The following is a 25,584-nucleotide window of genomic DNA, read 5'->3' as shown; positions in this document are numbered from 1 at the left end:
AAGCAGGGAGTGCATTCCAAGCCTAAGGGATGACCAGGGCAAAGGTAAGGAGAGGGGAGATGAGTGCCTTACATGAGGAGGAAAGAGAAGGCTGGTGTGGCTGCACCTCGGAGCGTGGGGGGAGGGGGGGGGCGCGTCATGTCCAGAGAGGCTGGAAAGACAGAAAGGGGCCAGGGTGTAAAGGGCTGAGAGGAAGGGGGCAGCAGAAGCCTGGCACTGGATCTAGAAATGTGCAGAGCCAAGTTCAACCCCTGGAGCTAACGAGGTCAACAGTCCAGGGCAGAGCCTTGGGGAACACTCCCGGGATGTGCTTTCACATAAAGCCTTCACTCCAAAAATACGTTGGCTTATTCTATCTTAGATGAAGTCCGGCTGGTGTATGGTTCACAAAGGCCCCGAGGCAAGGCGTGACCACAGGAGGGATGGGGTCCTCCCCTCCCCCCAAGCCCAGCTCAGGTGGCCCCAAACTTCTTCTGATGCTGCTCTCCCTCCCCTACTTGCTGGAGGTCACCTATCTGGGTGCAGGTTGCTCCCCCCCTTCTCCTCCCTGGAGAACGTAAGCTCTTTGAGGGCAGTGACTCTTCATTTTTGTCTCTGCCTCCAGGGTACCTGGCCATGGTGATTTCCAACTTTTTACTAGGCCTGAGCTTTCATGGGGACTGGGAGGTCCCAGTGAGACTCTTCTCAATGGAGGTGGGCACCTTCTCGGTGCCTCCAGGCCTAACAGAGGGGCCCCAGAACTGGCTTGTTTCAGGGTCACACAGAAGCGGGGCTTGAATTCAGGTCTCCCTGGCAACATGGCCAGCTGGCCTTTGCACACAGTAGGTATTATGTAAATGCTGGTTATGGCCAAAGATTGTGCCTCCCTATTGAAGCCAGGAGCTGAATAAAAGGGTCTTGGGAGCCTTATTGAACAGATGGACTTTGATTGGTTTAAAATTGCCCAAGAGAACAATGCTAAATGTTCTTCTAGATAACTACAAGAAAAAACAAATATAGGAGGTGTGGCACCATAATGCAATGACCCAATCTCTGCCACTAAGGACCTGTGTGACCTTGGGCAAGCCATGGACCAGCACTCAGGGCACCCCAGATAACCTCCCAGGTCTATCTAAGGAATAACAAAAAAATCACTTTGGCAGATGGCCCCACCCCCATGGCTCATTCATTACATATAAAATCTCAATGAAAATACTTCATTAAAATTCGAGAATGTGCAAAATTTTCCCAGAGATTTGTGAGTGGTAGATCTGTGTGAAATAACCAAGAGAGGGATTACAGAAGCAGTCGGAGGGGCAGCTAGGTGGCGCAGTGGATAAAGCACCGGCCCTGGATTCAAGAGTACCTAAGTTCAAATCCAGCCTCAGACACTTGACACTTACTAGCGGTGTGACCCTGGGCAAGTCACTTAACCCCCATTGCCCAGCAAAAAAAAAAAAAAAAATTCAGAAGCAGTCGGTAACACAGTGGATAGAGCATTGGGCCTGAAGTTGAGAAGACCTGAGTTCAAATCCATGACCCTGGGCAAGTCACTTAACCCCCATTGCCCAGCAAAAAAAAAAAAAAAAAAAAAAATCAGAAGCAGTCAGTAACACAGTGGATAGAGCATTGGGCCTGGAGTTGAGAAGACCTGAGTTCAAATCCATGACCCTGGGCAAGTCACTTCACCTCTATTTGTTTCAGTCTCCTCAACTGTGAAATAATAATAACATATTCATAATAGGATCAAATGCACTTAAAAGCACTCAGTACAACACCAAGACAGCTGACTTATTTGTTAATTGAATCTTTTCATTGGAATCGACTTTCAAGAAAAGGAACACTTGTTTGCTGCGCTGCCCTCTTCCCTGGGCTAAGAGCAAGCTGCTGCCAGAGAAGGCTGGAAAGCCAGTCGTCCGAGGCTTCCTGGCTCTTTTCTCTACTCAGGCGCACCCCACTTTTGTGAAGAATGGCTGGGCACTGGGACCATGCAGACAACATATCTAAGACCCAGGACTTGAACCCTGGATTTCTTTTTTTTGTTTGTTTGGGGGGTTTTTTTGTTTGTTTTTTTTTTTTTTTGGTTTTTTGCAGGGCAATGAGGATTAAGTGACTTACCCAGGGTCACACAGTTAGCAAGTGTCAAGTGTCTGTGATTGGATTTGAATTTAGGTACTCCTGAATCCAGGGCTGGTGCTTTATCCACTGAGCCACCTATGCTGCCCAGATTTCTTGACTCCTCGACAGTCTCTCTACCCACAACAGTAAACTCTCCCCCTTGTGAAAACTCATTTGGGACCAAAGCCTAGAAATGGGGGTTCTCTCTCCATGCTTCAATCTTAGGGTGATGGTAGGCCAAAGTTCCCTCATTTTCTGCCAGCAGCTTCCCTGAGGGACTGTCACCTTTCTCCAACAGAATAGCGCTTGTGACAAGGACCTCCCTGAAAACACTTCTGATCATGTTTTTTTTTTTAAATAAACATTTTTATTTATAGTTTTGAGTTCCAAATTCTATTCCTCCTTTCTTCCCTTCCTCCCCCTTCCCTGAGGCAGTAAAAAATCAAATATAGGTTATACATGTGCAATTATGTAAAACATTTCCATATTAATCATTTTGTATAAGACTCAGAAGAAAAAAATGAAAGAAAGAAAGTGAAAAATAGCATGCTTCAGTCTGTACTCAATCAATATCAGTTCTTTCTTTGGAGGTGGATCATATGCTTGCTTCATCAGTAGTCGTTTGGGGTTGTCTTAGATTGTTGTATTGCTGAGAATAGCTAAGTTATTCACCGTTCTTCATCAAACAATATTGCTGTCAACTGTGCACAACATTCTCCTGGTTCTGTTCACTTCACTATACATCGGTTCATACAAGTCTTTCCAGGCCTTTCTGAAATCACCCTGCTTTTCATTTCTTAAAGCACAATATTATTCCATCACCATCATATGCTACAGCTTGTTCAGCCATTCCCTAATTGATGGGCATTCCTTTGGTTTCCAATTCTCAGCCAACACAAAAAGAGGTGCTGTAAATATTTTTGTACAAATAGATCTTTTTCTCTTTTTGGGATGTCTTTGGTATAGAAACCTAGCAGTGGTACTGCTGGATCAAAGGGTATGCATAGCTCTATAACCTTTAGGGCACAGTTCCAAATTGCTCTCCAGAATGGATGGATCCATTCTGACTGTCTGTCTCTTGACCAAAGCTTTTTCTAGCAGGGAGTCTGCAGACTGGGATCAAACACCAGCACCAGCAGTCAGAGGCTGTGTGAATGTTGCTAACTCATATCCTTTCTGTGGGAGCACAGCAGTGCAGTGAACAGAGTCAGGAAGATCTGACACTCACCATCTATGTGACCTCCCTCCACCTCAGTTTTCCCATCTGAGAAATGGGGATGACAGAACATATATAGCTGACAGCACTGCTGTGAGGATCACGCTGTGCAAACCATAAAATACTACATAAGCATTATTATTGGTAATAACAACAGTTGTTATTACCAGCTATTAGTTCAGGTTCCTATAAATAAGGCTACAGTTTTGCTGCTGCAGGAGACGATGTACATGAAGCTCATGCCAAACTACGAATCCTTCCATACAAGTTCAGTTGTCACACTGTATCATTATTACATAAGAGCTACAATTATTCTCTACTCCTAGGCTGTTATGAGATTTCAATGAGACAACAAATCAGAAAGGATTTTACAACCACCCACAAAGAAAGCTCTAAGCATCTGGCCTTTGGGCCAAACTCAAGCAATGGGGCCTCACTGTTATATAATCTAGAACTTCTTTGGCTGGGCTGGGGGGGAATCTCCCATAACGTTGTATCTCTGACATTTGGGGTCTGGTTTTCCGCAGATGATCCCTTAAGCACCAAGAATGTGAGTCTAATGCCCCAGGTGGCAGGTCTTCCACAGCCCTGTTCTCCCATAAAGCCTCAGGCATCGGTTCTCTTGCTGACTGGACCCAGCTCTTTGCTTTGAGAGAGGGAAACAGATCTTGTTCTCTTGAGCCTCTGATTGACCCAACTAGCATTGGGGCCAAGCATGGGCAGAATGGATGTCTTAATGTGTACAGATAACTGAAAGGTCCACTTACCACAGACAGGGTCAAACTGGCCCACAGACAGTTCCCCTTGGTCACTACTGGAATTCTTCCTGGTACCTTTGTGGTATCGCTTGGGCAAGATGCCTGGTGAGCTTGTCCCATCATTGGTCCAACAAAAAGCACTTGCCATGTAGCCAATCCAGCCCAGGCCTGTGAGAGGCAGCTCCCCAGGACCCTTCCACAGCACAGAGGACATCCATCAAGGCCAATGTGCACAGGCAATCAGAGCATTTTCTGGCTCCCCACCACGCCTGATGGTAGAAGAGCCCTTCATCCTTCTCCCCCTCCTCCTCCCAGACAGAATCTTGGATTGTGCCTCAAGGCCCAGGCCGGGCTTTGTCTGGAGCCTCCCTCTCCCTTCTGGGCCATCCGTCTTCTGGTTCTCTTGCAGGGGTTGTCTTCCTGCAGGAGACTGCAAGCTCCCCGGGGCAGGGCCAGCTAGCTTACCTACATTTGTATCCCTAGCACTTACTAAATGTTTTACCCATTTAGGAGTCTGCTCACCATCACCTCCACCCTGACTGCATTAGCCTTCCCAGGGGTCTCCCTACTGTAAGTCCCTCCATTCAGCTACCAAACGTACCTGGAGCACAGGCCTGGCCACACCACGGTGCCAGTTGGCATCGGAAGCCCTGCACACACTGGCCCCTTCCTTCCTTCTCAGGTCCCCTGCCCTTGGCCTGACGCAGAGCCTGCAGGGTACCTAAGGAAGGCTTGGTGACTGACCAGACCCGGTGAGCACAGGCCTTCCTGATGTGCCCCTCCCATGACAGGCTTGCCACAAGGGCCCCCATGCCTGCTCTTCTTCCCTGCCTTGGCCCTGGCTGCCCTGGCTTCCTGCAAGGCCCAGAATCAATCCCCCATCCTCCCAGAGGCCTTTCTTGGCCTCCTTGGTGCTAGTCCCTCCCCCTCCTGAGATCAGCCTCCACGGAGACTGTATCTTCTTGTCTCCTTAGCCTGTGGGCTCCAGGAGGACGGGGGCCTTGGGGCCTAGCTCCAGGACCTTACACAGTGCCTGGCACACAGTAAGGAACACTTGGTGACTCAACGCTGACACCTGGTGCCAGAAACAGGTTAGCTTTTAAAGAGCATCTTTTGAGAATTTTTTTAAGTTCAGTTAGGAACTGAGCCCCCTTTTACTTTAAGGGAAGCTGCTCCCCAGGAGGCCAGGGACTCTCTCCCAGCCCAAAGGACCACACCCACCCAGCAGGAGAAAGCTAGCTGATGGGAACTGAAAAGTAAGGCCCGAAGGGGTTAAAGGGCTGCCCACCCCCCCGTCAAACAGTGGTCACTATGTGGAGGCCGGGAATCCAGGTCACTTTCAGCTGTAGGGCTGGTGCCCTGGTGCCACTAACATTTTAACTGAATGTGGCACCACTGGTGCTTAACTCTGAGTTGGTTGGGTTTTGTCTGGGGTTTTTTCCCAGAATTACCAGGACATCTGCACAGGTGATATCTGGAAGAGCACTGTGTAAAGCCAGGAGTTCCCCCAAAGACTTGGACTGGGTACACAGAACATCGTTCAAAATGAAATGTTCCTTATGTGTTTTCACATAAATCGTAAGAAACAAGATCCATGCAGGCGCCCATAACAACTGACTGCCCATGTGAGCTAACAGGAGCCACATCAAGGATAGGGAAGGAAGGTTTTTCCAAGCAAGGATCGTGAATTGGTAAAGCCAGACGGGGACCTGACAAAGAGGAAGGATCCTCCTATCTGTGGAAAGATTTGATATGTCTAGAGTGTTCTAAAACATTAGAAATAACAGAGCTTCCCACAGAATTGATGCAATATTGGATTTTTTTCTGGTTTTAATCCTGAAGAATGCAGCAAAACCCACAGACCCATCCTACATCCCATGGGAATGGAAAAACAAAGCTGAAGGATGACAATGGGAATGGAACCCCAAGAGGGACGGTTCTGGGGTCAGGAGCCTTGAGCTCTGGTCCTGGGGACCTATGAGGCCCCAAACAGCTTGAAGTCCACAACCCCATGAAGGGGCTTGTGGAAGACCACACAGCTGGGGATAAGGGGAGCTGGGACTACAAGCCACAAACAAAGAAGAGCACCCAACACTCTTGCGAGGGCTGCGCCCTCATTCCTGAGGCCATCTTTCTGCCACCAAACAGGGCAATGCAAGGCAGGGAAGAAGGCAGGAAGGCTGCACGGGCCACGCACGAGGCTGACAGACAGCGCTGTTGGAACAAAAAGGAAGCTCTGCTGATGACATTAAGTGTTCTGCAAGCAGCAATTTCTTTTTTTTTTTTAAATAGGAGGCATATAAACCAGGTGCTTCATGGTCTGCTAACAACAACCTTGTTTTCTCTGGTGGGAAAAAATTAAAATGCAAACCCAGGTATTTGTAAAACGCTTTTGTCAGAACAGAAGCATTTATCATAAGCCTATCTAGTGTTTTCATGGAGACACACGAACCACTGGAGAGAAGCAGAAAAGGTTTCAACCTGAAATCGCAAGCACACCCGACTGCTTTCCCTTGAGGTATCAACTGTGCCAAGTTTTAGAGACTTAAAACACGCTCTCACACACACACACATATACACACCTGCCCACGCCCCAAACATACAAACAAGCTTGACCCAAAGGACCACATTCAAAAACTTCAAGTCCTAAAAGGACCAGCTAAAAATCAGAAGCACACTCACAAATACATTCACAAGTACACCCCACTGTGTAAGGCAGCAAGGTATAGTGGAGGGATGACCAGACTCTACAGATCTGAGTTCGAGTCCTACCTTCAACACATACTGACTCTGACCTTGGGCAGGTCACTTAACTTCTCAGTACCCAGATGTGGCTGAAACTAAACATTGCAGGGCAGTTACCTAATTGCACCAATGAAATCTCAAGTCCAAACCCAAACACACACATGGACATAGGCACACACTGGCACACACACTACAGAGGACCATTTGATTTTATAGAAGGAAAAGATCTTGGGTAAACAAATCAAGACTTTTCGTTTTAAAATCGAGCCTAGGCTGTGATCTCTAGAGAGTCGGGGGCTGCCCACAACTGTACCACAAACATGCCCCGAAATGAATATAAAACGTCTGTAAGCCTAAGATTATGACATTATTCTTGGCAGCCAAGTCCAAGAAGCAAACCACCCATGACATTTGCACTCTTATCAATCAGGCATGCCAGAATGACCTCACCTGGGGCTAAACACACCAGCCACAACTTCATCTGGAGCCTCCCTCCCTTCTCTTCTCTGTCCCAGAAGGAAAGGCCATTCCCAAGATGTGAGATCACAAACAGTGAGCCGTGATCGCTCCATAGATCGTACGTAAAATGCCGGGGGTGAAGACTGGAGAAGCCAGTGTCGTAGGGAAGGAAATATGTATACTGTCTTTCCTAGAAGACCAAACCTGGTCCTCAGAGTTAGTCATAATAAACCGTAAAAACTTGTAAAGCTAAAGAAAAGGGGAGGGGGGCGTCACTGAGGAGGACAGAGAAGGAAGGAGGCAAATGGATCAAGCAATCAACAAGCATCACACTACACAAAATAGAAAGTGTCTGGCATCCTCACATCAAAGCCAAAGGTCAAACAAAAAATACACACGCTACTAAGCACCTTAGGCATCTTCATTGTCTACGATGCCTGGGGGGGAAAGGCAGGTTGACACAATTGGGAGGGGAGAGGGAGGAGAAAAGCTTTGGACAGAGGACTTCAGAGGCAGGGGGCAGAGGGGCAGCAGAGGCAGGGGGCAGCAGGACGGCTGAGGGGCAGTACAGCCATGGGGAAAGGACAGAAAGAAAAGAGGGGCCAGTGGGGAGAAGGATATGGGGGGGGGGAACCCAGGCAGAAGCAGGAAGAGGGGGGATGAGACAAAGGAGAGTCGATTTATAATGAGCTGGGTCAAGGATGGCTTTGAAATTCGCCTCCCAAGGCCTTCAAGTTGAGAGGGGTGGTGAGTTCAGGGCGATGAGAAGGCGGGCAGGAGGACCGAGGGCTGGGGGGGGGGGGGGGGCCGCCGGGGCGGAGAAGGTTTCTCTTCATGTTTTCCCAGGTCCCCAAAGCCTGCCAGTACTGCATACCTCGGACATCCCCAACGACTGCCCTGCCTGCCACCTTGCTCTGCCAGCTCCCATCCCATCCCTCCACAAACACTCAGAGGATACTCAGGGTCTCTGTGAGACCTTGACGTCCCAGATCCCGAAGCAGCGGAGCCAGGTTGCCCCTGCCCTGACCGATGCCTCACCCCCTCAAGCAGCCTTCCCAGGCAACCTCGGGGAGTTGTTTCCTTGATACTCCCTGCCTTGGCACCTCTTGAAAGAGTCGCGCGTTTGGGGAAAAACTCGGGGCTCACGGATCGCTCTCCTCCCTGAGGGGTCCATGCAGGGCCAGGGCTTGGACAGGACGGACGTGGGCTCAGTACTGAACTCGGAACCCCCTCTAGCCAGGCAAGCCATTCGCGTTTCCCTCGACACCTAAACCGCGGGTCCAAGTTGCTCACACCTCTGTCTGCCCAAATCCGGGACCAGGGACCAGGGGACCAGAACCCGCCAGTGGCTCCCAAAGGCCTCCGGGCGCTCTGATCATCCCTGCCGTCGATCGATCGCAGGGACAGCCAGCCCGCTTTGGCTGGGGGTCTCACGCTCCAGCACCAGCTAAACTAAGTTGCATTTAAAAAGCCCAAGCTGATGAGGAGCTCGGGGGCTCCGATCCTCACCCCAAAAGGTCAGGTTCAAACTCGAGTTTCCCCCCAGGGGAAAGTGCCCAGGGCATCAGCTGCTTTCATCCACACAAGTTCCTCCTCACATTTTCCGGGTGCTGGCCCCACCGCGTCCCTTCCCAGTGCCCCCCATCCCAAACATACGCACGCTTCCCAAAAGTCCCCGGGAAAGCAAGCCTACCTCACCGCCGTGCCCGTCGAAGATGCCGAAGATGGACGGGTGGGTCTTGTTGACCAGGTCAGTGAGAACTTCGAAGCGATCCTCCATGTGGTCCCTCCGGCCCTGGATGGAGTAGACCGCCACGTTGTGGCTCTTGAATTCCCAGGTCTTGGAGAACTCAGCCTCGAGCACGTCCAGCCCCCCGAGCCGGTCATTCTGCATGATCTCGGCCACCTTGCCCTTCACCATCTTCACGGCGTCCCGGCTCGACTTGACGATGGTCTTCACCTCGTCCGTGTGGAAGAAGTAACTCCACAGGGCCAGGCTGATGCAGAGCAGGAAAAGAGTCTCCGGTCTCAGCAAGAAGTAACGCATGATGCGACCCAGCAGAGACAGCAAAGTCATTGTATCTTCTATCATTTATTATCGCTAAAGCCCCAACCTCGACCGAGGCGCACCCCCGAAGGCTCCTCCGGTCCTAGAGCAAGGCGGGGGAAGGGGAGAAGCGGAGGAGGGGGGGGGACGGAGGAAGAGGAGGAAGAAAAGGAGGGATGGAGGAAAAGGAAGAGGGATGAAGGAGGAAAAGAAGAGGAAGAGTGGAGAAGAAAGAGGAGGAGGAAGAGAAGAGGAGGAAAAGGAGTGAAGGATGAAGGAGGAGAAGCAGGAGGAAGAGGAGTGGAGGGAGGAGGAGGAGAGAAGGATGGAGGACGAGCAGGAGGAAGAGGAGTAGAGGGAGGAGGAGGAGAGGAGGAAGAGGAGGAGGAAGAGGAGTGAAGGATGGAGGAGGAGGAGCAGGAGGAGAGGAGGATGGAGGAGGAGGAGCAGGAGGAGAGGAGGATGGAGAGAAGGAGGAGTGGAGGAGAGAAGGAGGAGGAGCAGCGGCAGCGGCACAGGGAAAGGCAAGGGGAAAACAATCAGTGTGAGCCGGGAGCCGGCCCCCCAAGGGCAGCGGCGCTCCCTTTGTTTACCGCCGCCCGGCCCCGGCTCCTACCTGCCCCCTCCTCCCCCGGGCGCCTCTTTGTCAGGGCTCCGGTGCCTCGGCCGCGGTGGCCGCGGTGGCCGCGCAGCGCCAGCAGCGCCAGCAGCTCCAGGCGCCGCCGCCGCTGCCCGGGGAGGGCACTGGGGACCCGGCGCCGCCGCCGCCGCCGCCGCCGCTCAAGTTCAAGTTGCAGCGGGCGGCCGGGCGGGCAGCGGAGGTGGCCGGCCGGGTGCCCGCGGGCGTGCCCCGGAGGGCGCGGGCAGCGGCGGCAGGTGAGGAGGAGGAGACGGCGGAGGCGGCTGCGGGAGGGCGCGATGCCCGCGGCAGCTGCGGCCGGTCTCCCCACGCCGGGACGCCTCCCGGCCGCCGCAGACGCCACCGCTCGGGGCCCGGGAGAAAGTTTATCGGGAGCCTCGGCGGAGGCGCGAGGAGCTCGGAGCCCGGAGCCCGGAGACGCCGCACTGTCCCTCGCAGCCGCCGACAGCCTGGCCCTGCCTCTGCCTCCGCCTCCCTCCCTCTCTGTCTCACGCGGCCCGCGCGCGCTCCCTCGCGCTCGCTCCCCCGCCCGCGCCTGGCCCCGCCCCGCTCCCGGCCCCGCCCCTCCTCCAGGACCCGCCCCTCCAGGACCTGCTCTTGTCCCGGCCCCCCTCCCCCTCGGGAGCTGTCAAGGCTCGAGACTCTGCGGCGGGCACGCGCCGCCACCGCGGGGCCTCCCCTCCCCCGCGGACCACCCCATCTTCGCTTGGCCCGGGGAAACTGAGAGGGGAGGAGAAAAGGCGCGGGGGGTGTTACCTCGGCCGCACGCCCCCGCGGATCCCTGTCCTCCGCCCTGCTCCCGATCTCGGGGAAGCACCGCACGGCCTGGGTCCGGTTCGTGGGCCGAGGGATTCCCGCAGCCGCCGCCGCCCGCTGGGATCGGAAGCCGCACGTGAGCCTCCCCCCCTCCGCCCCAGCGCGCAGTGGTGCGGTCCGCGGTGTGCCCCGCATAAGGCAAGCGAGGAGGGACGTACTTCCTTCCTCGGACGCGAGCGCCTTCTGCGCTCCCACGGGCTCCCCGCGCCTCGGCCCGGACCCGGAGCCGCCTGGTGCGGCAGGAACGGGGAGCCTGGGGCCGAGGGGCTGCCGGACGCCAGCCGGAGCTCCAGGGGAGGGAGCGGCCCCCGAAGCCAGGTCAAGGTCAAAGTCAGGGCATTGACCTGAGAGCAGGGGTCAGGAACGTCGCGGGGCGGGATTCTGCCTCGCGCGTGGGGTGACCCCATCCCCACCCGAGATTTCCTAATGCCGGCGCGGCCCTACAGCATCCGGGGGTCTGTTGTTCCCCCTCGCCTCGGACCCTCCCAGACACCGGGGAGGGGAGGGCAAGTGAGCCCAGGGAGGTGCCCTGGGCATGCCCATTTTATAGGTGAGGAAACTGAGGCAGGGCGGCCCGGGACTGGCCCGGTCACCCCCTAGTCAGTGTCGCTGGGAGCCAGCACTTAGGTGGCGCCTCGGGATTGCGGGATTTACCTGCGAGGGCAGGTAAGCTTTATTAAGTGCCTGCTGTATACCCCTACATAAATGGGGGGGACCCTCCCCCCAACGCGGCAGAATCTGACCCCAGCCAGGCCAGGTAGAGGTCAAGGTGACTCCCAGTAGCCGGCCAAGAAATGGAGCCGTGGGAGGACCGGCCCGGCCCGTGGGCATCTGCATGGGGGGGGGGGAGCCCACACTCGGGGAGATGAAGAGAAGACCACCCAGAGGAGACGCCGGTCATCCCGGGCTGGCACCAGATCCCATGGCCGCAGAAGCTCGACCAGCCGCGAGGAGACCCTGCAGGATTCCCGAACCCTCGTGGGGATCCGGGAGGGGAAGCCATTGCACCCAGACACGGGGATGCCCGAGCTCCTTTGGGGCAAGCCTCGGCCCGGGGTTGCGTCCTCGACCCCGACTGGGCTCGGAACCCGGACCGAGTGAGTCCCGCCCAGGCGGGGCTCTCGTGACGTCACCCTAGTCGTCTCAGGTACCTGGGCCGATCCGAGCCTTATTAACTAACGCCCGGATCCAGGGAGGAGATGCTGCGGGGCTGAAATCCAAGGACCTTCGGAGGTCTTGAGGAGCCGAGGGGCAGACTCCCAGGGAGACAGCCTCGCTCTGTTAGGCAGCGCGGAATGGGAACTCCTGTCTTGTCCTGGGTCTGTGGGGGTCTTCAGCCTGTGTGGATGGACACTCGGCATTAAGCCCACTGACCAAAACGCAGCCAAACGACCACACAACACAGTTTATATGTGTGTACACACATATATGTATATATATATGTACATATACACACACACATACATATATGTGACAAATGTTAAAGATTTACAATAAAATCCGGCCTTTAAATTTCATGAATCGTTAAAATTTGCTGCATAGACCAACGTTACTGGCCTTTCCAGAGATTTTCCCAGGGCTTCACCCATGTCTGGGCCTATAAACTTAAGCTCCATTTGAAGAGGCACCATCTTGCCAAGGGAAATAAGATTCTAGCCTCATTTCCTAACGATACCTGTTAGTTAAATTTATATAAGTTCCCAAGGATCTCCATTGCTTTTAGAAAACTTCCTTGGTAGGATCTGAAATCCCACAAAAGATAGTTATCCACAGCATGTTTAGGACGGCTAGGTGATGCCAGAGTGTGCTGGACCCAGAGACTCGTGGTCCTGAGTTCAAATGTGACCTGGAACAGTTACTAGCTGTGTGACCCTGGGCAAGTCACTTAGCTCTGTTTGCCTCAGTTTTCTCATCTGTAAAATGAGCTGGAGAAGAAAATGGCAAACCACTCCAGTATCTTTGCAAGAAAACCCCAAATGGGGTCACAAAGAGATGACTGAAAATGACTAAATAACAGTATGTATAGCTGTGTGACCCTGGCCAAGTCACTTAACCCTCATTGCCCCACCGAAAAAATCCCAAAACACAGTATGTTAACCAAGCCATTCTTTTCATACTTCCTCTTGAGTTGGCCCTAATATACCTGTTCCTTTCAGTTTCAGTTCCACCCAACCTTAAGTGCTACTCCATGTATTTAATTTTCCCCAGAGACATGTTCCAGTTCGGGGTTCCCCTTGGATTCCCAGAAGAAGAGTAGTCGCTACTTCCTAAAAATTCCCATTGTCAAGCCACACAGAACCCTAAGCTAGTGTTATATTGTAGATGTCCCCAGTATGTGACAGGGTAAGGTTGCATGTAGACTATAAGGAAAAGCAGACACCATAGACCAGTTGTAGATGCCACTATAAATACAGATAAAGTACAGGAATGGCACAGGGAGACCTACCAGCCCCCTCCCTGGTGCTTAGAATGCTAATTAGCCAGCAGCAGTCTTCTGGCCACACCAGTTTTTCATTCAGATATCTGACCTGAGCACTATTTTCTATGAGAATAGACACTAACAGGCAAAAACTGAAACAAGGTTTTGAAAAATGTGTTCCACCTAACAAAAATGAGTATGTTTCTCTTTGAAGTCAATTTTTAAAAATTAAACAGTTCCCCACCACTACCACTTTTTTTTTTCTGGGTTAGTGGGGGAGACGATATAGGGAAAGTAAATTCTGGATAGCATTAAAATTCAGTCTATTGGTCACCGGATATGAATAAGCACCTCTGAAAAGAATTGGAAACTGTTAAGAGCCACATCAAAGAATGCTCTAAATCACTAATAATGAAGGGGGAGGGGGATATGACAAAATAACTCTGAAGTCTTATATCACACCAAGAAAACTGGCAAGAATGGGAATAATCAGTGTTGGAGGGGCTGTGGAAAGATGAACACACGTTATAATGCACTGTTGGTGGTACTGTGAGTTGGCCTAATCTTTTCAGAGAGTAATTTGGAATTGTGCAAAGAAAATGAAATGTCATCCCCTTTAATCCAGAAATTCTAACCATACGCGTCCCTCTACTTAGAGCAGCACTTTCCATGGTATCAAAGAGGATGGCTAGGTGGTTCAGTGGATAGAGCACTGTGTCTGAGGTCAGGAAGACTGCTCTTCTACTTTCTTCTTTATCATATTTGTGGCTTCTTACAGTGAAGGAATATTCGATTATATTCATAGACCACCATTTGTTTAGCTGCTCCCCAATCAACAGGTATTGACTTTGTTTCACTTCTTTGATTTTTCTGTCGTGTCCAACTCTTCATGACCCCATTTGGGGTTTTCTTGGCAGAGATGTTGGAGTGGTTTGCCATTTCCTTCTCCAGCTCATTTGACAGATAAGGAAACTGAGGTAAAAAGAGCCAAGTGACCTGCCCAGGGTCACACAGCTCGTGTCTGAGGCGAGATTTGAATTCGCTCTGCAACCTAGCTGCTTTTATAATGATGGTGCTTTGGCCTCAGAAAGAAAAGACATGAGACACACTCTCCCCCCTTCTTTACAGAGGTGCGAGACTGGAGATGTGGGACATTTCATGTATTGTGAAACATTTCCAGTGTTTAGGTTAATTTTACTGAATTGGGGTTTTTCCCCACTTTTTAAATTTTTTTGTTATAAGGGATAGCTCTTTGGAAGGGAAGGAAGGGAAACTTTGGGAAAAAAGCAGGTGATATAAAAATGAAATTCATCAAGAAAATTCATTTTTTTAAAGATTGAACTCATGGAACTTAGAACCAGGCTTCCAGGGATCTTAAACTTAAGAACTAAATAGGATATCTAACCCCCTCATTTTACAAATGAAGAAACTGAGTCCCCAAGAGATTAACTTGCTTCAGATCACACAGGTAGCATGGGAGAAGTGTTGGGGTTTAAACTCATGTCATTGGAGTGCAAATCTTGTTCATTTTCTCCTGCACCACATCACCAGGCATTCAGTCCTCTTCATCTTAGAAGCCTTAGGAGGCCAGTTGTGGCCCATCCGATGGCTGTTGTGATGGCTGAAATTTATCTTCCTTTATATGGCCAAACTGTCAGTGTAAGGGTTGTCTGGTCCTGAAGGTAAAGTGTCTGTGAGGAAATAACCCCTAAATTGGCAGCACAGAGAACTAAGATTGTTAGTGGCCCTGCCCACCTCCTTCTTGTGTCCTTCAATTGTCGGTCTCTGTCCTCATGACCTGCAGCCCCTTGGAATCTTTCTCTGCTGTGTCAGTAATCTCTTCCACTGAATTTTATCGTCCTAAGCCCTGGTTTCCTACTCTTTCTGCACCATTGCCATAAATCCTTATTTCCCTCCTACATGGCCTATAAAATGACTGGTTTGTTTTTTAAAAAAAAAAAAAACATCTCACCCTTTTTCCTCTTTCCTTTAAAATAGTACCCTTATCCAACTTCCCATTTTGAACCTAGGCAAAGTTGGGAAGGAGCCCTAAAAAGACCCCCCCTTTCTCTTCCATTCAAACACAAATCCCTCTCCTATATAAAATCACATCACCCTTTCACCCATAAATCTCTCTCATATGATATTCTGATTTCCTGACTTTCCTTACGACTATAAGTCATAAAGGCCACACATAGAGGCTGGAAACCATCTGACTTCTGACATCTTCCAAGGATTGATCAGACCAATTATAGCCTATTCATTCAGCCCAAGTATTACCATACCCTTGCTCTAGTAAGACCTAATAAGGAGTAGTGATAATGGTCAGTTACATCAACTAACAAGAATCCGTCTCATTGGATCCTTGTATTACAGGGCCCATTTGGTTCTTGCCAAGTTCTTTCATTGTTCAGATATCCCAGTGAACCTCTCTGAGCCTTGAATATAATTTTTAAAAATATTTTGTTAACCCAAATCTTTCTACTATAAAATATAACTCCCCCCAAAAATTCCTGATCCTATTTCCCTCAAGAAACAATGTACCCCTAATTCCCTTATCCCTTTTCCATTAAAAAAAGTACAATTGCTTTATCATTGCTAGTAAGTAGTTTTTTAAAAACAAGATTGAAACTTCCATTATTTCTAACATGGCTTGAATCACTTTGTTTATCCTAAAGATCTTACTCTTGAAGATACTCCCTGATTATTTTATATCTTATTTTCATCCTGCTATACGAACCATTAAGACCAACAGAATCCATTACCTTCTAGTGGCAGCTAGGTGGAGAAGTGGATAAAGCACAGGCCCTGGATTCAGGAGGACCTGAGTTCAAATCTGACCTCAGACACTTGGTACTTACTAGCTGTGTGACCCTGGGCAAGTCACTTAACCCTCATTGCCTCACCAAAAAAATTTTTTTTTAAATCCATTACTCTGTGCTGGGGAAGGATGGGGGAAGGGGAGAAGTCTTTTTTTTAACATACCCCCCCCATTAGACTGTGAGCACCTTGAAAACAGAGACTATCTCCTGTCTTTCTTTGTGTCCCTAGTGCTTAACACAGTACTAGGCACATAATAGGCACTTAATAAATGCTAGATGACTCAATTTATAGAAAAAACATCTAGGAAATGTGACCAGAATAATGTGAGAAGGGAATTCAGAAGATATTTTTGTAACATCAAAGCTACAATGGGGCTGGCTGCCTAGTCACATCTAGCTTTGAGAGAGATGAATAGAGAGATTTAGAGAAAAATCTATATGTAACTAGACAGATAAATATAGAGATATAAATCTATATCTATATAAATATATATTATGAACAATTATAGTATAATACATAATCATATATTTATACCAATATATGTATATGCATACACAGGCCTTTTTGATCTGATGATGCATAGAGACATCCCCAAAAAGGAAAGAACTTGTAAAGATTCCCATAAAAAGGAGTTTCAAGATCTCCCTCATTAGCCCACTAACATGTTTAACAACCTTCTGCATCAAGAAATTACTCCTGGGGGCAGCTAGGTGGCAGAGCAAATAAAGCACCAGCCTCAGACACTTGACACCTACTAGCTGTGTGACCCTGGGCAAGTCACTTAACCCTCATTGCCACCACCCCCCCACACACACACACAGAAATTACTCCTGGAGACAATAATATCCTCTTGGTAAAGTTGTAAACTGATTCAAGCACTCTGTAGAGAAAATTGGACCTATGGTCAAAGGACTATAAAACCATGCATACTCTTTGACCAGCAATATTACTACTAGGTTGGCATCCTAAAAGAGATTTTTTTTAAAGTTGAATTTGAAATTGGGGTGATGCCCATAAATTGGGGAATGGCTGAACAAAATGGGGGATGAGATTAGGATAGAACACTATTGTGCTGTAAGAAATGATGAGCAGGGGGGCAGCTAGGTGGTGCAGTGGATAGAGCACCAGCCCTGGATTCAGGTGGACCTGAGTTCAAATCCAACCTCAGACACTTAACACTTACTAGCTGTGTGACTCTGGGCAAGTCACTTAACCCCAATTGCCTCACCAAAAAAAAGAAAGAAAAATGATGAGTGGGAGGACAGCTAGGTGGTGCTGTGTGACCCTGGGCAAGTCACTTAACCTCATTGCCCTGCAAAAAAAAGAAAAAGAAAAAGAAATGAGCAGGATGCTATTGGAAGGACTTATGGAAAATGCAGTCCATGTACAGAGAAAGAACTGATGGTATCTGAATACAGATTGAAGTATAATTTTTTTGTTAGTTCCTCTTTCTAAAGTTTTTTTGTCTGTTTTTTCACAGTCTGACTAATGTGGAAATGTTTTTCATGACTGCACATGTATAACTTATAATCAATTGCTTGAGTTCTTAAGGGGGTGGGAAGGGAGAGAGGAAGAGAATTTGGAAGACAAAGTTTTGAAAATCTATGTTAAAATTTGTTTTTATATTTAACTTGGGAAAAATTCTAAATCAATATTTTTTAAAATTTACTCTTGCTTTCATATACCACCCACACAACTTTAATCACTTTCTTTCTTTCTTTCTTTTTTGCAGGGCAATGGGGGCTAAGTGACTTGCCCAGGGTCACACAGCTAGTAAGTGTCAAGTGTCTGAGGCTGGATTTGAACTCAGGTCCTCCTGAATCCAGGGCCGGTGCTTTATCCACTGCGCCACCTAGCCACCCCCACAACATTAATCACTTTCAAACTATGGCTCTCAGTTTCCCCAATTGAGAAAGGGGTTAGACCACTAAGGTGACTCTAAATTTAGCTCTAAATTTGTAGTCACCATCATGATTCTCATCTCTAATCTAAATTCCTGGTGTGCCATCTTGTCCATCTCTTTATCCATTGGGGAAGGTGCCAGAATCCTGATTCTACACATTTGCTGTTTGCACTTTTCTGGTCCTCAAAGACACTTCCATTTCCCCCAGCTTCCCTTCCAACAGGTATTTCCCCCGACCTCTGCACCGCCCTCCCCCTAGCTTGGATCGGCAAGACCTTAGTGGCTTGCTATATATCTCTTTGCCAAATGTTTTCTTGCCAATGGTGCTGTTCCTAGTCCTGAAGGAAGTCAGCTTCTGAAAACCAACCAAACCATTATAGAGAAGAAGAGATCTTTAGATTGGGGGCCAGATTTCCCTCCATCATTCCAGCCTAATAGTCTTTCTTCTTGACTAGCAGAATCCACTCAGCCGTGCTCTATTGTTATTCTCTATTGCTTATCGATGGCGTATGTTGTGACAATCCATCATGCTTCCATTTCCCTCATAGTGTATTTCCATGAATAGCTGCCCAATAGAGTCTTTAAGATGTTTATATTGCCTCTGGATGGGTAGTTAATATGCCATTCCCCAGCTCATTCTCTAAACACTCCCTAACCCTGCAGATTAATTTTCTGATTTGTTTTATTTCATCCTATGGAACCACTACTTTGTAATTAGCCTAGAGTTTTAGAGCTGGAATGGACTTTAAGAGGTCAACTAGTCCAAGACCTTCAATCGACTAGTTAAAGAAGCCAAGTCCTAGAGAGGGGGGGTGACCTTGTCCAAGGTCACACAGGGAGTAAGCAGGAGCACCATTTGAACCCAAGGCCTCAAACTCTAAAGCCAGTACACTTTCCACAACATTACCCTTATTTGAGACGATTCACAGAGTTCTCTAAAACTTTCTATCCTTATGGCAGAAGAAAGATGTTGGGGAGGGAGGATATATGAAGAAAAAAAGAATTGCAGAAGCTCAACTACAAAGATGATACTAGATAGGATTTTAATATGAAAAGAGCAAATTTAGAAGGAAAGAAACGCTTTGACAACTGACTTTGACAAGCAGGGAGGAAGAGAACCCACACAAGTTGTAGCAAATCCTGACTCCTGAAAGTTGATTTCATTGTTCAATTGCTGACTTCATCCTAGACCCACTCAACTGCTTGCCCTCCACTAGGGCTGCTAATGAGCTGTGAAACTGACAGATGTTCCTGTGAATTTGGGGTGACAGCAAGAAGAGGGAAGGAGGAGAAGTCAGAGGAAGGTTAATATTCTACAAACTCGATAAACCATCCTTGATTAGACCAGCAGACAGAAAACAGTAAAGATTAACTAATTTTTTGTTTTCACTCTATTTTTGCCCATTTCACCTCAAGGCCATATTTTTAGTGGGGATTTGGTGAAATCCTTCCCAGGTGTTTAAAAAAACCCTTTTCTGAAGCCCTTTCTACATAGCCAACAAATTCTCAAAAAGGGTCGACAAGTCACTGGAATGAAGTATCTTGTCCATCTCATGCATTTATATGAGAGAAAAATATGGATGAGAAAGTTAGGTTGTGAATGAATGGGAGAGAAGTGGAATCCACCCATCAAAGCTGGAGGAAAGAGAGGAGGAAACAAGCATTTATTAATTGCCTGCTATGTGCCAGGCACTGTGCTATGCACTCTACTAATATGAGGTCACTGGACTCTCACAGCCCTAGAAGGTAGAAAAGGAAGCCCAGAGGCATGGAATTCACCACTACCACCATCTTACACTTACTGGAGCAGATGTTTACATTCCTCCATCAACATCAAAGCCTTTTATCTGCTGAAGTCACATTTCTCCTGAAATTTCTCCTACCTCCACCTAGGTCCTGCAGGGCATTCAAAACACAAAGCTCAGGGTGTTGGAACCTACTCACCCATTGGATGATGATTCCCCAAAATGGCAGTCTTCTTCCCTCTGCAGAGGTGGAAATTGCCCTCCTGAGTGAAGTCCCCAAACCTTGAGATGCATGCCTATATATGTTTGTATAAATAAAGGATCGCAGGATTGAGACTCGGGGGAAACTTGGAGATTATCCAATGCAAATTTTCCAGGTCATAGATTTTTAATGAAAGTGTAGATGTAACATATAAGTACAGGACCTACTTTTGTAAGTCTATTTAAGGTGCCCTAAGTGCAAGTAAGGGTCTGCTTCTCCAGTTTTCTGTCTGAAGCTAACGTCCTCTGAACACTTAACCCTTGCACAATGCCTGGAGCATATTTGTCTATTAATTAATGTTTTTTGATTGATTAAGACAGGTAGTGAAACAGATAGGGCGATGGACTTGGAGTTGGGAAAACCTGAGTTCAAGTCCAACTTCAGATACTTAATATCTGTGTGACCCTGAGCAAAGTCACTTATCTGTAATATGATAATATGATATTAGCACCTACCTTCCTCACAAGGTTCTTACGAAGGTCAAATAAGATAATGTTTGCAAAAAAAATCTTTGCAAACTTTCAAGCGTTCTATAAATGTGAGTTATTGTTATTATTATTATCATAGTTATTATTATTCCATGAATAACCACTGGAGTCCCCGCCATGACAATGTCAAAGATCATGAGATCATAGTCCATTATCTTAAACATTTGCTAAAGATGGACAATGGTCTGAGCCCAGAATTGAATAGGGAAAGGGAGGAAGGGAAGAAACATTTAACAAGCGTGTTCTGTGTGCCAGGTACTGTGCTGAGCATTTTGTACAAATATTGTCTCATCTGACCCTCACAACAGCCCTGGGTGATGGATGCTATCAGTATCCCCATTTCACATAGGAGGAAAGTAAGGCAGCCGGAGGTTAAATGACTTGCCCGAGGGCTCACGGTGGTTCCCATCTGAGGCCAAATGTGAACTCTGCTCTTCCTCACTCCAGGCCTAGCCCTCCACCCACTGCTAGATGGCTAACAATGGAATAGATTACTTTGAGGAAAGGGCACCGGGCTTTCAATGATCCCAAGCTCCTTCTTGAAACAAAAGCCCATTTTTTACATGTCAACCTTCTTCTGGGGACATAGGTCAGTGGGTGATGAAATAGTGGTCTCTGAAGAATTAGAGTTGAGGGTGCCCCCAAAGGGCAGTGGAGCAGCCTATGGTAGGTATAAGGAAGCCACCACACATAATCAGTGACGAGAAATCCCACGAAAGATGTCATCAGAGGAATATATGGCTGCAAAAGAGGTAGGCCAGCCCTGTGGTAAAAGCAAGGGATGATCAGTGTCATAATCAAGTCTTCCACGGGTATCCGTGCAATGTCAAGAAATCTGCAGGAAGGCCCCAGCATGCTGGTCTGAAGAACCTCTGTAGAGAAATTGTGGGAAGGCGTGGATAGACAAGCACTGCACAGAATAAGCTTGCATGGATGAGACGCCCATGGTTCAGGCCCCGAGCTCAGGGATCAAGTGGACCAAGTTCAATCTCGGGAACTTCTCACAAACCATCTTCTCTTTGGCTCGAGCCTCACCCAGGATTTTCCTTGGAAACATCAGCGTCTAACATGTGTCTAGGTATCTACTCTCAGCTTCCATTTAGTGTGACAACATCTGTCAAATACAGGACGGGATTTATTTAACCTAATAGACAATACAACACACAAAGGACTGGTGCCCCAGCACAGAATCTGTTGAGGTAGTCTGAACCTGGTCAGAGTCATGGTGCTGTCCTGATAATGTGGCTCCCTGAGGAAGTAAAGAACCAGGGTCACTCGAGACCTTTCTATGTCATTGTGGTTCCTTCATTCTCCAAGAGGACCATGACATCAGGAGGTGCTTTCATGACTTGCAGTGAATTGGACTGAAGTGAGGCAGGGCTGTGCAAAGTCACCGACCTCACTCTTTCCTCCGGCACCATCTGCATCCAATGACAAGATAAGCATCAGGATGACTGGAGATGGCCCTGGATGCTTAAGGAAATTGGGGTTAAGTGACTTACCCAGAATCACACAAATACTAAGTGTCTGAGGTGAGATTTGAACTCGGGTCCTCCAACTTCAGGGCCAGTGCTCTATCCACTGCACCACCCAGCTCCTTTCTAAGTCACAGTACTAAGGGAGAGCCATTTTGCTTCTCCATACTAAGGTGCTAGCCTTTGTTCTTCCAGGGCCCTGAGCTGTTCCTGAGTACTTTCGGAGCTCCTCCACTAGGTCCAGAAACTCCACAGTCTTCTCTCCAGGAGACTGGATCAGAGGATTGGCCGGTGACCTAGAACTCTTACTCAATCTGTTCCAAATCTTCGATTCAGGGCCCTTGGTTCTATGACTCTTCCAGTGGGTGATTCCTTCTGCAGAAACTCCTCTGTTCTGCCATAGCCATCCATGGGGGTGGGGGTGGGGGGCTTCGTGGATGAGCTGGCTCCTCTCTCCCCTGCCTGGACTCAAGTTTTCTCTCTGTGGAGACCTCCCCTATGTGTGTCTCTTCATTTGGTCTTTGTCCATCCTCTCCAGGTCTGTGTCTGCTCTTTTAAAAGGACCAAGTCTAAGCAGTCAGCTCAGATCTTCACTACCCGTGACTCTATTGAGTCACATTCAGTGGGGTGTCAATGACCAGCAAGTTTCTAGGACAGGAGCACTTTTTTTTTTAGTGAGGCAATTGGGGTTAAGTGACTTGCTCAGGGTCACACAGCTAGTAAGTGTTAAGTGTCTGAGGCCAGATTTGAACTCAGGTACTCCTGAATCCAGGGCCAGTGCTCTATCCACTGCACCACCTAGCTGCCCCAGGAGTACTTTTCATAGCATATGGGTAAGATACCATCCAAGTCCCAAACGTGGGAATGTGGCATCAGGAATGATGCTTTGTACCCCATGGAAGGAGAAATCTTCTGTCTGGTTTTCATCCTTGAATCTTGTCAGTCTTGATCAGGTTGACTTAGTTATAGGATTTACATCATTGCAGGGCCTGTCCACAGCAGCGAGGTCACGCATACATCAACAGATGGAATTAACACGTTGGCTTCATCTACTTCTAAAAGTTCCTAAGGATTTTTGAGCAGGCAAATGACCTAGTCAGACCTGTGGTGAGGAAAATGATCTTGGCCGTTGTGTTTGTTAGACAGGGGAGAGACTGGGACTGGGAGACCAATGAGGAGTCTACCTCAGTCATCTAAATGAGAAGTGATGAGTGTCTGCCCTGGAGAAGCGTCCGTGCAAGTGGAAGCAAGAGCGTGAATTCAGGAAATATTGTCTAGAATTGACAAGACTTGGCCACTGATCAAGTACAGGCTGGTGAGAAAGAGGGAAGAGTCCAGGATGAAGCCAAAGTGTTGAGCCTTTGTGATTAAAAGAATGGCGATGCCCTCAGCAAGGGCAGGGAAGTTAGCCTGAGGAAGATAGTGAGTTCTGCTTTGAACATACTAAGTCTGAAATCCCCACATAGTATCCAGATGCACAGGAGGCAGTTAGTGATGTAGCACCAGATTTCACTAAAATAAAATGAGAGAGGGGCAGCGAGGTGGCACAGTGGATAAAACACTGGCCCTGGATTCAGGAGGACCTGAGTTCAAATCCAGCCTCAGACACTTGATACTTACTAGCTGTGTGATCCTGGGCAAGTCACTTAACCCTCATTGCCCCGCCCAAAAAAGTCACAGAAAATAAAAAAGAGGACTGGATAACTCAATTTGCTGGAGAAGAGAGCTCAGGAAAAATATTTAGGGGCTATCCATTGTTGGGGGTCAGGAAAACCAGGAGAAAGTAAAATCATGGAAGATGATGGAGGAGAGGGAATTCAGGAAGGAAGGGATAGTCAACAGTATCAAAAACTAAAGCAAGATTTTTTTAAAGGCTGAGAACAGAGAGGCAGCCACCAAATTGAGCAATTCAGAGATAGTGGGAGCAGATCCAGTGGGGTCAAAAGCCAGAATGCAGGGGCCTGAGGAGGGGGTGAGCAATGAGGCGAAGTGCATGCAGAGCATTGTCTGGGAAGGAATTCAGCTATGAGAGGGAGAAGAGATAGGAGGATAATTGAGTGGATGGCAGGATCAAGCAGAGGGTTTTTAAGGAAGGAGGAACCCTGGTCATATCTGCAGCCAGAAGGGAAGGAACAGGTGAAAGTGAGAGGCGAGAGGAATGATGGCAGAGACAGGCTTCCAGATAAGACAGGAGGGGATGGTTTCATGGACAAAAGCAGAGGGGTTGGCCAGGGGAAGGAGAAAGGTCACCTCTTCTTCACAAAGAGGAGAGGGGGGGGATGATGAAGAGGGCTCCGGAGGTGTGGCACACAGGAGAAGAAGGATGGCAGGATGATTTCTATTTTCTCAGTAAATCTCTGCTGAGAAGGAAGTGGAAGAAAGTTCTGTGAAGGGCATAAGGAGAAAAGAAAAGAAAAGAAAATTTGACACAGCTGCTCTGGGGAATGTGCAAGAGTCAGGAAAGAATGGAAGGATTTTCATGCAGTCATGACCCATTTGAGATCAGACCACCAACTTGTATTGGAACCCATCAATCAGGAAGATCGTACAGCTTCCTGCAACAACATCTAGGCACACTTGAGTAATGCTAGCGAAGAAGACTGGGAGAGGTAACCTCGATTGTGATTTGGTAAGGCATGAGCAGTGATAGAAAAGAGGGTCAAGGGGCACAGAGGTAAAGGATAGTGGATAGAACCCGGAGAGGGACATGTCAAGAGCACTGATGATGGGGCAGACCTGTTAGGGGTAATAATGTGAGTGTTCCCATAAGTGAGAGAGGAGTGCTTAGCTTCAGGGGGGAAATTGACCTGCAATCTTGAATCACTGGTATTTTCTATTTCGAGCATTTCAGCAGCACCACTATGATTATCGAAGATGTACCAATCAGTTTATTCCTACTGGAGAAAAAAAAAATTGACAGGCGAGTTTACTAAACTGTGGATAAACTCTAACAATAGCTGCTAATTGCCACCGGCTGCCTCTTTTCCCTCTTTCTAACAGTGTACTTATATACATTCTGACTTTCATGGAGTTTTCAGCCCTACCAATATGGCTTGGTTCCTAAATACATCCCCATAATACAGGCAATTAAATTGTAGAATAGTTTTCCAAGAGATGAAGCAAAAACACGATTGCTTTGGCCTACCTAGATGAAACGTTTCTGTAGGGAAAGATGGAGAGCTCACAGAGAAATGGTGCCATCGATTTCCCTCCCAACTCTAATTTCAGTGGCTCTGCTAGAAATTATGAAGACTTTTGAGGTCCTCAGAATCCCCTTTTGAAGAAGAGATTACATTTTGAGACTCCCAGATTCTACCCATCCAGTGGAGAAGAGCAAATTTTAGAAATGAATGTTCTCGATTTTACAATTTGGGACAAATACATCGGGATTTTTTCAGGTGTTTGCTCAGTCCATCTGGGAGGGGAAGTTGGCAGTATTTGCTGTTTCCAAAAACAGGTGTGAAATAAATTTAAGGTTTATAGGGTGATGAATACTCTCCTGAAATCAGCCTAGCTCTCAGAAGGCCATGTTTTGCAACTGAGCAGAGGATGCCAGAAATCTGTGGCACTCTAGGCTGTCGACTGCAAATCACTAGTTGTGCACCCTGCCGATTTTGTCTCTTCCTTAGGCACAAATGGCAGAGTTTCTAGTGTCTGTGGGGCCGAGCAGCACTTACATTTTTATACTCAT

At 48.2% G+C, this 25,584-nt stretch overlaps 1 protein-coding gene across 2 annotated transcripts in view; it reads right to left on the bottom strand.

Moving 5' to 3' along the window:
* The window catches only part of PPM1L (protein phosphatase, Mg2+/Mn2+ dependent 1L), a 304,414-nt gene extending 293,552 nt beyond the window's left edge, over positions 1-10,862 (bottom strand). Inside the window, exons 1-2 of one of the 2 annotated variants that reach the window (XM_043991937.1) lie at positions 10,719-10,862; positions 8,969-9,425 (exon numbers count right to left, since the gene is read on the bottom strand). In XM_043991937.1, coding sequence (XP_043847872.1) covers positions 8,969-9,367 — 399 coding nt within the window. In that variant the 5' untranslated portion in view covers positions 9,368-9,425; positions 10,719-10,862. Of the gene's footprint in view, positions 1-8,968; positions 9,426-9,938; positions 10,072-10,718 lie in introns of those variants that run through there. The other variant, XM_043991938.1, reaches the window with a different exon arrangement.
* Positions 10,863-25,584: the final 14,722 nt, after the last annotated feature.

The sequence above is a fragment of the Dromiciops gliroides genome, chromosome 3 (genome assembly GCF_019393635.1).
Source record: "Dromiciops gliroides isolate mDroGli1 chromosome 3, mDroGli1.pri, whole genome shotgun sequence".
In the NCBI taxonomy this organism is placed as follows: Eukaryota; Metazoa; Chordata; class Mammalia; order Microbiotheria; family Microbiotheriidae; genus Dromiciops; species Dromiciops gliroides.
This window is presented reverse-complemented; position numbering and strand designations above follow the sequence as displayed.